Source organism: Equus quagga, chromosome 1, assembly GCF_021613505.1.
Source record: "Equus quagga isolate Etosha38 chromosome 1, UCLA_HA_Equagga_1.0, whole genome shotgun sequence".
In the NCBI taxonomy this organism is placed as follows: Eukaryota; Metazoa; Chordata; class Mammalia; order Perissodactyla; family Equidae; genus Equus; species Equus quagga.
Window position 1 is genome coordinate 90338755 of NC_060267.1, and position 15333 is coordinate 90354087.

At 57.7% G+C, this 15333-nt stretch overlaps 1 protein-coding gene across 1 annotated transcript; it reads right to left on the minus strand.

Moving 5' to 3' along the window:
• Positions 1 to 3766: 3766 nt before the first annotated feature.
• Positions 3767 to 14555, minus strand: PTGES (prostaglandin E synthase). Its single transcript, XM_046655858.1, has 4 exons — positions 14419 to 14555; positions 13932 to 14115; positions 10578 to 10660; positions 3767 to 4307 (listed from the first exon to the last, which is right to left on the minus strand). The coding sequence occupies exons 2-4, from the start codon at positions 14058 to 14060 to the stop codon at positions 4058 to 4060; spliced, it is 462 nt and encodes a 153-aa protein (XP_046511814.1). The 5' UTR covers positions 14061 to 14115; positions 14419 to 14555; the 3' UTR covers positions 3767 to 4057.
• Positions 14556 to 15333: the final 778 nt, after the last annotated feature.

Below are 15333 nucleotides of genomic sequence, written 5' to 3' on the forward strand. Positions count from 1 at the left end.
GAGGCTGTTGTGATGACCCAGGAGTTCACGGCAAGGTCCACAAACAAGTGTCTCAGGGCCCCCGCAGCATGACCCAGGGCAGCCCCTGCGTGGTGAGAGGTTGGGAGGTGTTTATTTTCTTCTTTAAGCTTTTCTGTAGTTTCTAACCCTTTGACATTGACCATTACTCACGAGTACATATAATTCACAATTTTTAAAAATCCCATCTGCCTTTCAGGTTCCAGTTCAAATGACGCCTCTCCTGGGAGGCCTGCCTGGATTCCCACCAGCCCCAACAGAGCCCCCTCTTCTGTGACTGCCCAAGGCCCAGCCTGCCTGGAATCAGAAGGGGCAGTCTCCACCAGGGCCAGCCTGGACACCCAATCCCGAGGGCAACGGCCTCCTGGGGACACACAGAGGCCCCGGGAGCCCCTGGATTCTGTGGGAACAAGGCTCTGCCTCCCCAGGGGGTCCCCCAGTTCTGTCCCTCCCTCCAGGACTGTGCAAACCAGGCCCCTTTTTCCTGTCACCTTTGCCTGTTCCTCCGAGTCCCTCACATACCACGGAGGCTCCTGGAAGCCTCGAGCTAAGAAATCCACTAGATGGGGGAGCCCCAGGGGTTCCTTGGAGGGGCCCTCATGGGAGACTGGGGGGCCTGGGTGGACGGGGCACACCAGCCGTCGCCTGTCTTGGGCTTCCTCCTTAGAAGGTGTGTACAGGGGTGGGGTGAAAGTTTCTATAGCAAGAGACTAAACTGGCAATATTTTGAAGAGAGGACCCCAACTCGCAGGCCAGCACCCTGACCCTGGGGACTAAGCGACACCCCCACCCGGCTCTGGCCTTTTCTGCTCCCTCAGAGCCCAGGAGAAGATGCCCCCAGAGGCCCGGCCCCAACCAGGGACAGCCCCAGCTTCCAGGCCTGGGCTCAGCCCAAAAGTCATTGCCTGCCTCCCAAGGCTGTGGCTCCAGGACCCTCGGCTGCCGCTGAGCACCCCCCACCCAAGCACTGCCCGCACTTCACACCACCCCCAACCCTGGGTCAGCAGGGGGGAGGCAGCCGGGAGGGTCGCCCCAAGTCTGGGTGGAGAGGGGGCGGAATGTGCGCTGCAGGTGCAAGGAGGAGGGCAGGACTCGCCAGCGCCTGAGGTCAATGTGAATGCGGTGCCTGCAATGGTCCTGGGGGTGGCCGAGTCACACGCCTCCGGCCGGGTCAGCAGACATGGTCTCAGGGACCCCTACCATGTCGATACACATGCCGTGCTCGCTCGACTGCTGCCAGGTGACAAGCGGTGGCTCTCCTGGGCCTGGGTGTCCAGCCCCGGGGACAGGGGCCACCAGGGGGCCACTCCCAGCCCTTCCCCTCCTGGAGGGTTAAGTGTCCCCTGGGGGCAGGAGCGGAACAGGCTCCCTGGGCCTCTTTCTCCCTTGGAAAAATTGCTCTGCTCCTGCCAGCTGCCCCTTGACAAACCCTGGGCTGGCCCCTCCCTGCCCTCGGCCGGCACCTGCCTCTCCCCAGGCCCTCCAGCTCCTGGGTGGGCAGCCGGGGCACTGACCACCTGGAGGCCTGTCCACCTGGAGGTACAGGCCGCTGCCCGGCTGTCAACACCACCACACTGCTCTCCCCGTGGCCTCCTCAGAGATCCTCTTAGGACACAGACCCAACGGCACCAATCCCGCTCCTGCTTGACCCCCTTGACAAGACCCAAAGTGTCAAATGAGCCGGCTGCTGACCCCTTTAGCCTCGTTCCCCCCACACACCCTCCCACCTTACCTCCACCCGCCCGCCCCAACACACCTTCCCTCCACTACCCAGCCGCAAGACCCCAGGGGGCTGAGCTCTGCTGTCTTTGCGCCCCAACTTCCTCAGCTCGGACATCCCCCCAAAACCAGTCTGACTTACCCCGCATCTCAGGTGAGTTGCCGCCTCCCCCAGGAAGCCCCTCCCCAGCAGGGTTGGAGGGCCCTCGCTGCGCTCCCATGGCCCTCGTTAGGGTGCTGAGCACTTGGGGCTGTCATTGTCTATTGTCCTGCTGTCCCCCCAACGCTGCTGCTGCCCCTGCACCCGGCACAGCGTCGGCGGAGGCCCCGCCCGGGTGAACGAATGATGGCGCCATGCACGAGGGGCTCCGCGTCTCTGCGCTCGGACGGGCCGCCCCTTCATCGAGGCCCCATATTCACAAGGTCCCCGGGGGCGTCGGATGCCCTCCTCCCCCCGGGTCGGAGCTGGGCACTTTGCCCTCCCAGACTCTCTGTCCCCAGGAGGGAAAATACCAAAATATAGAAACACACACTAGGGCCGCGCCTCTGCCTTCATCACATCCCAGCTCGGGGACGGTGGGCAGCCCGCCTCTCCTCTCTGAGCCTTACTTCCCTCCTCAAAAGGCAGACATGCCTCCCTCCGGGGATCGGTTTAAGGATCAAGGGGAAAAGATTTCAGTACGCAGCACGGCGCGGCGTCCGCCGATATGCTCAGCAGACAGCAGGCTCCCTCCTGGATCGCGCCCCTCCTGCTTCCCGCCGGGCGGCCGCGCCCGAGAACGGAGGCTCGTCCCAGCACCAGGGGGCAGCGTTTCCCACTCCAGCCCGAGCCCGGCGCGGGGTTGGAGGGGTTCACCTGGATTTCCAGCGAGGCCTGGGGTCCCCGGAGCCTCCGGGCGGCCCCCTCTGCGGTCCCATCAGTCCGTGGGGTCTGAAGTTCAGGGGCTGCAGGGGGCGGAGAGGGGGACGTGCCCAGGGAAGAGGGGGGCTTCCCCAGATCCTGGAGAAAAGGGGGCAATGCTGGAGGGCATTTAGGGAACGCGAGGCAGTGGAGCACAGTGGTTGGGACAGGTCCTTGGACCCTGACAGGCCAGGCCAGAGCTGGCCCTGCCCTTCTGGGTGTCCACCTCCTGGAGCCTCAGTGTCCTCTCAGCTGTAACAGTGGAGCCGACAGACCACCTTCCTGGCTGCTAGCAGGAGGCAAGAGGGTGTCAGGGAGCAGGCTGCTGGCTGCGTGCCTTAATGCCCCAGTCAGGGCGCATCGTGTGTTTGCCAGAGGTCGTGTCCAGACACGCCCAGCAAAAATATCCAGCTTGCTGGAGCCCAGGCCAGCCGCGGGCAGTGGTGGACGCCAGGAAGGAGCAGCCAAGGGGGCTGCGAAGCGGTGGGCCGAGCTTGCCAAACGCTCCATTTAATGATTAAAGCCACAGATGTCTCAGAACAGGAGTCTAGGAGAGACACGTGGATTCCACACGCACACACGCACACGCACACACATTCTCCACAGGAGGCACATTTGCGGTTTTCAAATCCTGCAGATACTGAAGGAGCCAGAAAGTTCCCTTTCGCGGTTAGTCCTTCAAGGCCCATTGTCCTTGATTTACAGCCTTCAGGAGCGACAGAAACCTCGGGGAGAGAAGGCGGACGTCACCGGGGGCCCCTCCCATCCGCCCCGGTGCCAGGCAGAGAAGGCTCCAGTGAGGGATGTGGACTGAGCGGAGGGCACCGAGCATAATGCCCCCTCACTGAACTCCGGCCGTAAAAGAAATCGCAACACACCCTGCGCGTCCTGGCCCTGCCTCTAGAGGGGGCTGCCAGGGGCTCGGGACCGGCCCGTGCTGGGACTCACCAGGAGCTTTACAAAAAATGCAGATGCCCAGGCCCCCATCTAAATAGGCTGAACCAGAATTTCTGGGGTGGGTCTGAGAAGTCTGCATTTACTACAGCCCTGGATCCGATGACCATTAGGCTCAGGAATCTGAACTGGCCCTCCTCACTCTTCCCGCTCTTAGGGATGATGAAGAAGGAGTCATGTTTTAAATGCTCTATTATTTGAGTGGAAGGGTTTTCTATCAATCTTGACAGCTCGTCTCTAAACGGCTCCATCGGCCACTTCACCCAGGAATCCAAGGGGTGCACACACGCACATGTATGTGTGCACACATATGCAAACACACACAGGTGCACTGGGTCCAGGATCCCGCGCTCAGCAGTTTGCCAGGAAACCAGGCCCCGGGCCTGTCACAATCTGGAAGGGATGCCCAATCCCCTACGCGGCTCACGGTCAGCGGTCTGGCGGCAAGGAGGTCTCAGCTGGCGGTCACAGGTGGCGGGCTGCTTCCCAGATGATCTGCAGGGCCATCGAGGCGCAGGGGAGCTGGGCCACGGTGTAGGCCAGAGAGCGGGTGGGCGCCCGCAGCTTCCCCAGGTAGGCCACGGTGTGCACCATGCGGCCCAGGAAGAAGACGAGAAAGTGCATCTGGGCCACGAAAGGGTCGGGCCCCAGGAAGGAGTAGACGAAGCCCAGGAACAGGAAGGGGTAGATGGTCTCCATGTCGTTCCGGTGGGCTCTGGGAAGGCAAGGGGCAGCGGTCAGCCAGGCGTCAGCAGTGAGAACACCATGGGAGGCAGCGGCCCTCTGCCCTGAGGGGCCCCGCACCACTGGGGGTCATCTCAGGAGAGTCAAATCCGCTCACGGCCAGGACAAGGAGAGCCCCAGAGGCAGGAGGGACCACGACCCTAAGCTCCCGTTAACGGGGCTAGGAGCCAGACAGGCTGCTCCTGGGGTTTTTTTGCTGAGCCCTAGGGCTGGCTGGGCCTTGGCCCCCACCGCACTCTCCCCACCTTCCCCTCTGGCCTTGGATGCCAGGCCGGAAAAGTGGGGCTCAGCGGGGTGAGTGAGAGCTGGGAGGAGCCCAGGTCTGACTCAAGCCCATGCCCTTTACCCCCAAGGCAGCTCTGAGGCGCCCTCCTTCCGAATGCAGGTTCCCGGGCCCTCCCGAGCGGGCTGGGCTAGAGCCTAGGAGCGTGCATCTGAAACCCAGGCCCAGATCTGTCTTATTCTGCCCCTAAATATAAGCAACCCCTCCTCCCCGTTTTGGGGAAAATAAGAACAAGAACAGCTTCCACTCACTGGAGCCAACCAGCTGCCGGACCTCGGCAAAGCTCTTCATTTCATCCCTGCTGTCCTGTTTCTTTTTTTGTTTAAAATCATCAAGTGTGTGAGTCTGTGGAGTGTATCGGGGGTGGGACGGCTGTGTATAACCCTGCCATAAATAAATGACCAAGAAAGAAAACCCACTTCTGCTAAGAGTTGGTTCACATTTTCCGTGACTCCTGCTGATGGGCAGCTTCCTTTACAGAGGGTGGGGAGGTCGAGTCCCATAAATTAGAGACTGAGCGAGCGACTGAAGCCCTAGATGGCATGTTGGAAGTTCAAACAAACAGGAATCCAGTGCCCAGCCCATGACCTCCCCCAAGGACGGGCCACACGCGTGAGGCACCGGGACTCTGCTGGAACGGAAGCCCCTTCTCCAGGCCTTCCAGCTGGAACGCGTTTCTCCAACGCTCCACCAGTGGGCCAGGCAGGGACCTGCTGCAGAGTCCTCCTCTTCCCTCCCACTTGCATGGAGAGCCTTGGGCAAATGCCTTGGTATGTGGCCTGATGGAAAGGAATTGGGCTGGACAGGGCAGGGAAGAGGACTGCAGCACTTGGCCACCAAGTGTCGTAGGTGTCTCTGCAGCATGATAAGGGTGCGTGTGGTCAGGAGGCATTTGCACTGCAGCCTGAGTGATGAGGGGCAATCCATGCCGGGAGAAGAACTTTCCAGGGAATGGGATTGGCATGTGCAAAGGCCCTGAGGTGGGAATGAGCATAGTGTTTTCAAGGCACAGAAAAGTGACCCATGTGGCTGGAGTGTGGTGCACAAGAGGGAATAGGCAGGATAAGAGTGGGAGAGAGGCCTCATGAAGCGGGATAAGGAGTCTGGAATTCTGTCTGGCATACAAAAGCTCCCAGAAACCCAGCAGGGCCTGGATCTTTCTTAGGTCAAAGTCAGGACATGCCAGTTGGTGTCTCTGTCCCCCTGTCCTGGAGCCAACATGGCCTTCCTGCTCCTTTTCTCCCAAATCTCAACCTTGGGACCCAGCCACAGGGAAAGCAAGTCTGCAGGAGGGCCGGCCTTGCCCAGCCAGGGAAAGACTGCTGGCTTCCACATCAGACAGAGGTGGGCACTGGCCAGACCCGGGCCCTGGGGAAGAGGAGAGGGGGAACTGAGGACTGGGGCCACTCCAGTTCCCCAGTCAAGCAAGTCCCTCCGCCGACTTGTGAGTCATGAGGGAGGAGGCAGCCAGTGTTCCTCTACACTCTCATGGAGATGGAGCTGAGTATCCCAACGTGCCCCCACACCCTCTTAGAGGGACGCCCTTGGAAAACCCATTTTAGGTTGTCACTGTGTCCCAGAATGTGGTCTGCCTACCATAGGTGACCCACGAAATGGGACCACCTGGATGAGCTTTTTTTTTTTTAAGGAAGATTAGCCCTGAGCTAACTGCTGCCAATCCTCTTCTTTTTGCTGAGGAAGACTGGCCCTGAGCTAACATCCGTGCCCAACCTCCTCCACTTTATATGTGGGATGCCTACCACAGCATGGCGTGCCAAGCGGTGCCATGTCTGCCCCCGGGATCCGAACCGGTGAACCCTGGGCCGCCAAAGTGGAACATGTGCACTTAACTGCTGCGCCACCAGGCTGGCCCCTGGATGAGTATTTTTGTCATACTTATATATTTACCTGAAAGCGTCAGAAAAGCATAACTAGCATCTGAGACCCATTCATTCAGATACCTTTCCTTAAAGTACGCATTTCCATTTTAAGAGTGAGTCAGTTTTCAGAAAGCCGTTAAGAGAATCGTCAGCCAAACCCCAAAGAGCAGGAGGGAAAGAAGTCGGGGAGAGACAGGGCAGAGAGGAGGGTCAAGGATGGAGACGGTGGTGGCCGGTGGGCGCCCTGCTCTGCGGGGCGGAACTCAGAGGTGGGGAGGGGCAGCCCTTGCAGAAAACTGTGCAGCAAGTGCTGAGCGCCATCTCCCAGCTCCAGCAATCGGGACTAGAGGACTCAGAGGTCACCAGTGAGGGAGGAGAGGAGCCAGGGAGCTCAGCGCCTGCTCGCAGCCCCCTCCTCCCTCTGGCATGTCTCCGACCACAGCAGGGCCCCATGAAGCCTCAAGCGGTGTCATGGTCAGGGAGACGTGGGGAAAGCACGGATGATGCAAACAAACCCATCCTCCTCCTCCCCACCCCAGGATCCGAACCGGCAGACATGGAAAGAGTCACGTACCAGACAGACACTTGGGCAAAACGTGTCATTCCAATAATAACTGTTTTTTTAAGGTAAAAGTCACCCAAAGCAAAACCCCACTAGACTGGACTTGCAGAGCCTCCCGCAGCCCCAGGCTGCCTCCCCCTCAGCAGACATTGCAACACCAGCCGCATTTTATGGCATCAGGTGACAGAGTCGGGAGAGGGTGACCCATAGCTATCCCCAGGCATCCCGGGCAGGGACAGCTGCTGGGGGCCAGGCCAGGTCTCTCCCCTCCCCTCTGCCCTGTTCCCCATCCACACTGGTGACTTCCTTGAATCCAGGTTTGACACTAAGTAAAGGGCCGCTTCGTTTTAAAGGCAGGTAGAAAAACGGAGTAAAATGAGGTTTATGCGGAGGCGGGTACTTTGGAGCAGAGCCCACGCGCATCACACGGCCTGGGCCCAATGGCAGCTGAGCCACGCGGCCTTGGCGAGCCTGTTTCTCCCGCCGGAGATAACAGTACCCTCCTCACAAGGTTGTTGGGAGGGCCGAGCGAGGTGGTATTTATAACGCGCCGAGAACACCGCCTGCTGCCGAGTAGGTGTGTTCTAAGTTAGCTGCCATCTTCTTCGTCATCATCATCATCATCAGCCCAGTCCTGGACACAATTGTTAAAGCTAATTTCACCCTCTGCGTTCTGCCAGACTCCAGACCGCCCTCAGACGCCCTGGCCCGACTCATAGACCACATCTTCGGGGTGCTGGGCGGAGCCTGCCGTCCTGCCGTTCTGTGGGTGCTGGTGAGCTCCAGGGCCTCAGGCAAGTCTCCTCCCTCTCTGGGCCTTGGCTCACCGACCACCCATAAAATGAACATGCTGGATAATATCTAAGGAGCTTCTGGGCTCAGAATTGGGGACCAGTCTCCTGCCAAACCGGTTCACTCAGATTAAGTCCACAGACTCCAAACAGTCAGAAATACTCCAAAGCTCGGGCAGGTGTGTGTCTTCCTGCTTTGGGACCACTCAGAGACCCCCCTCACTGCAGTTTCATACACACAGACTCCGAATTGGGCCAAAGACACACAGCCAGGAGACTTGGGAGGCATGGGGAGGCGAGGTGGCTGGGTTCCATCGCTTTCCTTGACAGCTGGTTCCTGACTCCCCCCAGGGCCCAGCTCGCGTTGTGGCCGCAGCATGTTCTCCTCCAAGAACCCGGACCTAGTGCCTTCCTGTGTGCCCAGAAGGCTGACCCTCATGGCAACATAAACTCGATCTAATATTTAACTAACTTCTCCTTCAGGGCCTCTCTCACTCAGGTTCCGGCCAGTTCTCCAGTAGCAGACGACAGGACGGATGGCCCTCTGAGCTCTGTGGCCTCCAGGTCCCAGGATGTTAGGTGAAGTCAGGAGGAGGAGGAGCCCAGGGGACCAGGAACTCCCAGGTCTGGCCATGTGAGTTCCCGATGGATACTCACGGAATGGATATAACACACCATTAAATGAGGTGCTCGAAAAGTGCTGAACTGAATTTCAACGGTCTGAGCATCGGCCCCATCGATGGGGAGTCATTTCGATCAAAGGAAAAAATTGTACTGGGTGACCAGAAATGTCTCGGCACCACATGGGTCTGCAGCTCTCCTGGGCGGGGTTACAGCCAATAACAACAGCCCAGTTCCTAAGCCGCCCATGCAACCACTCCATGCCACAAGTACGCTTCGCAGCACGGAAGCTCCAAAGCTGAGAGAAGCTACACACATCCTTTGGCGGTTGCTGTGAGCCGGTTCTGGCCTTCCACAGTCACGGCAGTGGCTGCCTCGACTGGCATCTTGCCCTTCTCCACTGCCCAGGAGAGCAAAGCCAACCAGGGGGAGGCCGGGGCAAGGTTCACCAGTAGGACATTCTGTGTGGGTCTGGCTTTCGTTCACTAAAGTAAACTAGTGCTTAGCACTGTGTCCTGCACACAGAAGGTGCACATTAAATGCTGAATGAATGGAAGATGGATGGATGGACCTCACACAAAGGACTGGACGCTGTAGTTATCTTAGAAAGGGCGAAATAGCAAAGAATTTCACTCCCTACATGACACGTGTCTGTAATTTTTGAAAACCACAAGTACGTATATTATTTTCAATGATCAAAAAAACCGTAACAAAAAAAACCACTGACTTCCTTCTAATAAAAGAATCTCTATCATTTTCACTACAGCATCCCACCCCATCTCCACGGGAAGGTGTTGAGAACTCCGTGAGGGTTTGTCCCCGTCTCACTCCTGCCCAGCTCCCCATCCCCCACCTCTCCAGCGACCTCCCCTGACAACCCCCAGCCCCTGGGAGTGCCACCTCCTCACTCTCCAGCCCACCGAGGTCCAGCAGCAGAGAGGAAACTGCCAAAAAGTCCAACACTGACCACTTGAAGTCATCATTTGGTCTCCAACAGAATTTTACACAGTCATTTTGTAAGAATCATTTCTTGAGTAATATTTACTCACATGGAAAGTGCTCATGAAATAATGTTAACTAAAAAAAATCAGAACCCCAAATTGGGTATATAAGGCGTGACTAATTTTATGAAAGATATTTAGACATAGAAGACGAAGAGGAGACAGACGAAAATGTTAACAATGATTAGAACCGTGGGAGGTTTTCCTCTTTCTCCTCTCCAAATTGTCTGAATGAGGAATTCTGATTTTTACAGTAAGAAAAATTGTTTTTGATTGATTAAGGGAGGCTAAGCGTATGAAATGATATTCAACTTCGCTCAGAGCGAAAGAAATACAGAGTAAACCCTGAATGTGCCATAAATTTTCACCTATCACGTTGGCAGTGTATCCACCCCGAAGTGGGTGCACTGAGGCGGCAGAGGGAAACGGCACGCACACCTGCGGCAGGAGCGGCGTCGTGCACCGTTTGGCACTATTTCTGACCATCTGGCTGCGTCCTGCAGTTTTTGCTCACACATACACACCAAGGCAAATGAAAGAGGTTTGGGTGCAATTGCTCACAACAGAGACGGACTGAGAAAACGGCCCATCAGAGGAACCGGTGAGATGAGCTCGGATCGTCCGTTCAACAGGAGGATGGTGTAGACCCCGGAGCATCCATACAATGAACGTGGCCCCTCTCTGGGCTGACGTGGAAGAATCTGTGTCATTTGGGGAAAAGGCACAGTGCAGACCAGCGGGGAAAGGGGGGTCCTTTGCGGGTAAGAAGGAAAAAGCATAGCACATGCGTTCACATGTGCAGACAGCGCCTCTGGGACGATGCGCGAGACACTGTAACAACCTTTGCCCTTGGAGAGAAGAGCTGGGGCGCTGGAGGCCAGGGGTCGAGGGAGACTGGATTTTCACGGGATGCCTGTTTCCAACTCTGTAATCCTGAGCCATGAGCAGGTTCTACTTTCCCACAATTAGAAATTAAATCAATGAATAAGTTAAAACAATCTGAGGGGGTCAGGAAGGCAGAAGAGCTTGGCCCCCAGCAGCCCCCAAACCCCGGGGGTTCAGAGAGAGACTGAAAGGCCAGGCCGAGGCCCAGCAGGACTTGCCTCAGGCAACGCTCCACGTCCTGGTCGTCCCGGTGAAACTGGAGGCCTCCGTGTCTCAGGGCGTCCTCGGGGTTGGCGAAAGCCTGGAACACACCAGCTGAGGGTCACTGAGATGCACGGCCTGGGCCCCGGGGTCTGCGGCGGCACGGCCACATACACATCCATCCACCAGCATCCACAAGCTCCTACTATGTGTCAGGTGCTGGAGACCCACCACGAAGGAGGGGGCTGTGGACTGAACGTCTGTGTGCCCTGTGCATTCATCTGTTGAAATCTAACCCCCGATGTGATGGGACCAGGAGGTGGGGCCTTTGGGAGTTGATTCGGTCATGAGGGTGGAGCCCCACAAATGGGATTATTGCCCTTATATAAGTGGCCCCGGAGAGCTCCCTCGCCCTTTCGCCATGTGAGGACACAGCCATCTCTGAACCAGGAAGCAAGCCCTCCCCAGACACCGAATCTGCCGGGGCCTTGATCTTGGACTTTCAGCCTCCAGAACTGTGAGAAATAAGTTTCTCTCGTTTACGAGCCACTTGGTCTGTGGCATTTTGTTAGAGCAGCCCAATCGGACTGAGACAAAGGCCCTCCCATCCACGCTTTTGTGAAGCTTACAGTCTGATGGAGGAATTGCCTGTGGAGCAGGGAAGACCAGGTGCTGAGTCTTAAGAAAGGGAAGACAGGGCTGGCCTTGAGAGTGCTCACAGAGACTTGACTGAGTCTGGGGGTCAGAGAAGGCTTTTCTTCTCCAAGGCAGTGACACTGAAGCTGAGGCTTAAAGGATGCGTCAACATTAACCAGAGGAAGGGAGGGTTGGAGCAACAGCATTCAAGGCATAAGGAAGAGTATGTGCGAAGACCCTGGGGTCAGAAGAAAATGGACATGTTTGCAGAACAGAAAACCAGGATGGCTGAAGCATAGAGAGCAAGGGATAGAGGCCCAAGATGAAGCTGCAGGGGTCAGCAGGGGTCCTAGAGGACCCTAAGAATTTGGACTTTGAACTAAGAGCAATGAGAGTGGGAACTCCAGCTCCACAATGACTAACTGCGGGTTTCTGGACTTCCCTGAGCCTCAGCTTCCTCATCTGTGAACCCTGGATCAGCGGAGCTCATACACCCTGCCAAGAGTGAAGAAGAGAACTGGAGAAGCCTCCAGCACAAGATGGTTGGCACAGGAAGAATGCTTAACGAATTGTCTGCGGAAGGAAGACACTTAAGGTCACACTCAGGTCATTAAAGGCTCATGCCTGTCACTCACTTCCACGGTTCCCTGCCGGCATCCTCAGCAGCAAGTTTGCTAAACTGCTCATCCGATGGCAAGTCCTGCTGCTGCTGACTCATGAGCCCAGGTGACACCTGTCTTCAAGCGCTGGTTTGTCCTGTCTGGTGGGCCTGCCCCTGCCCCACCCCAGAGGTGAACGTAGCACGGCACTGATGCCTGTCACGGCCAGGATGGGAGCCCTCACACCCAGAATTCCTCTCCGCTAGCCCTTAAGTCACGGAGTCATCAACTCTGACGGCCCTGCACAGAGTGCGTGGACCCACGACAGCCTTGAAAGGGCCTTAGCATTCAGTGGGCAGCTGCCTTTGGAGTCTGAAGTCCACGAGGTTGCTCAGTCCTGAAGACGGATCTGGAATGCAGGTGAGCCTGGCCGGGAGCCACCTGCAGTGTGGACCGGAGGAGCCCCGGCGACAGAAGCTGGAGTAACTACCTCTAGCTGGGGCAGGGGGGCAGGCCTCTGGATGCCCCCACGAGGGACCTGTGGCAGCTGCCGTTCGTGTTAATTCCGGTTGTAATAAGTAGTGAGAACCAATATTGGTGGACCATTTGCTCCGTGCCAGGCGCCGAATTCTCCTGGCAGTACTGTGATGAGCCCCAGTTTACAGATGAGGAAACTGAGCTCCCAGACTTGCCCGCGCTCCCAAGGCTGCTGGGTGCAGGAGCCAGAGCCCCATCCGTCACCTCCCCACAGTGCAGCTCTCCCGCTCCTTCCTGGCTGACTCTGAACTCAGAGCAGAAACGATAGGGACACTGGTAAGGAGGACCTCGGGGACAGCCCAAGGGGATGTTCCTTCTGCCACTCCCCACTGACCAGGCACAAAAGCACTCCAACAGGTTTGTCTCCTCCCCTCCCTGAGCTCACATTGCAAGGAAAGCTCTGGGCTGCACCCTGCTGTTGAGGACCCCATCCCCCTGGAGCACGTGTGGGCTCTGGAGCTGGACACCCGGGTTCAAACCAGACTTCGCAAGTGATGTCTCCTCTCTGAGCCCGAGTTCCTCACTTGGAAAATAAGCTGAACCCGGCTCTTCCCCTCTTTCCCCTAGGGCTGTGGTGGGTATTAATGCTCAGCTCCATGGAAGGACTCAGTGGGTGAAAGTAGCTGCCCCTGCTCCGTGCCTGTAACCTGCATGCCAGGATGAGCCAAGGTGGGAGAAGTCAGGAGTGATCAGTGTGCCTCTGCTCCGGGTGACAGTTCATCTGGGGAGCTGCCCTGCCTTCAGCCCTGCCTGTACCTGTGCCAGGAGCTGAGCCATCTGCCAGGCAAGATGCCACTCCCCAGTGTCCCACACCACGCCTTTGAACTGGACAAAGGGGGACAGTGGGGCACAGTTTCCAGAAACAATTCCTCTCTGAAATGCCTGGGAGGATGGTCAGCAGGTGCACCCTGGGCCTCTGTGTCTAACAGGAGGGCTGGAGAGCTTGTCCGGCAACGTCCCGGGCTCTGGCTGTCCGGTGCTAGCCGAGTTGCACTGGAACCGTCCTCCCGCCCACCCGCCCGGCCTGGCCCGGATCTCGGCCCCTTCCTTGCTTTGTCTCGGGGATTCGGAGCCTGGGGAAAGCTCCGCCCCGAGCGCTCCGGTGGAGCCTGGCTGAGACCTGCTCTGGAGGCTGCAGCAGGCTTGGAAGCGACCTCACCGGCAAGTTGGGAATTTCCATTAAAGGTTTCCGGGGCTCCTGTTTCGCCGGTTCCCACTCCACCCAAGCATCAGATCTCCCGTGCCGGGAAGCCGCCGGTTCGACGGAGGCTTTCCGCTGCTTGCTCCACCCCCAGGACCTGCTTCCCCGGAGCGGAGCGCAGGAGAGCCCAGGGCGGGCCGAGAGTCACGTCCTGCCGAGAAGTTACCTGGTGGCACAGCCAGTGAGTGAACGCTCTTAAAACAGAGGACAAGAAGGTGCAGGTCCTGCTGGGACCGAGTGCGCCATCCCAAAGGGCTGGGAGAGGCACCTGGGTCCCGGCCTGCTCACACTCGGGCGCTGAAAACCCCGTGGCCGTGTTTCTCTTGTCCCGGACCTTCCCCCAGCACAGCGCCAGAAGCGCGCGCACGCCGGGCTGGGTACCCGAGGGCGGCACGTACCTTCTTCCTCAGCCTCACTTGGCCCGTGATGACGGCCACCGCGTACATCTTGATGACCAGCAGCGTGCTGCAGAGCAGGAAGGCCGGGAGCGCCTGGCCACTCACCATCGCGAGGCTAGGGGGTGGCATCTCGGCGGCAGGAGCTCCGGGGAACACGGCGAGAGCAGGCGTGAGGCTGTGTCTCCTAGAGAAGGGCGGAGGCGGGGAGAGCAGTGAGGGGGGCCTATCCGCGCTCAGCACCCGCCCACGCCCAGCGGCAGAAGCAACATCGGACTCCAGATGCTGGGAGAGAAGCAGAGAGACGGAGGTGTCCCGGATCCAGGTACTGGTTCCGGACCACCCCTCCCTGGCAAATCCTTAAACACTCTCTAATCAGTTTTCTCCTCTCTAAAATGTGGGCTACCGCAGTGCCTGCCTTCTGGGGGTGTGACAAAACTGGCACATGGCAGGACCTGCATAGGTGGCCAGGTCACTGATCTGTTCCCACCTTCTTGAGGGTCAGGGCAAGTGCTGAGCATGAGAACCGAGCATCTGTCCGCACACTCAGCCTGCACCCTTGAACCACAGCCACACCTACACCCATGCGACTTTGATGTTCGTGGAAGGCTGAATGATGGCCCCCAAACACGTCCACGTCCCCCCCCCCCCCCCCCAGCCTGTGCACACGTTACCATATGTGGCAAAAGGGACTTTGCAGGTGGGAATAAGTTAGGATACTGAGATGGAGAGATTACTCTAGATTATCTGGGTGAATCCAGTTTCACCACGACGGTCCTCCGAAGAGAGAGGGAGCAGAATCAGAGGGAGAAAAGATGTGAAGACAGGAGCAGAGCCCAGAGAGGAGCGAAGATGCTCGACTGCTGGCTTTGAGGATGAAGGGAGGGGCCGTGAGCCCTCTGGAATGCTGATGTCTCTAGAAGTTTGCAGTTCCCTTGACTTTAGCGCACTGAAATTGATTTAGGACTTCTGGCCTCCAGAACTGTAAGATAATAAACTTGTGTGGTTTTAAGCCGCTAAGTTTGTGGTCGTTTATGACAGCAGCCGGAGGAAACTAGCAGGCTTTTCCACCGTCTTCTTTAGCATCTCTATCACTAGCACCAGCTGTGTGACCTTAGGCAAGCAGTCTCCCTCTCTGAACCTGTTTCCTCATCTGTAAAATGCAGCTGACAGTCAGTCACTCCCCACAGCAGCTGTGGGAACTAAGAAGAGTCATGTCTAATTATTAAGCACCTGGCGCATACAGTGCCCTCCATCTATATGAGCCTCTGAGCCTCAGTTTCTTCCTCCTCAAAATGGGGATAATGATCCCACCCAGGAAGGCTGCCAGGAGGGAAACTCGGTAACCCCTGCCCTTGCTGCTGGCGGCAGTGGGTGGAGAGTAGGGAGGGGGTAGGTGGGGGGC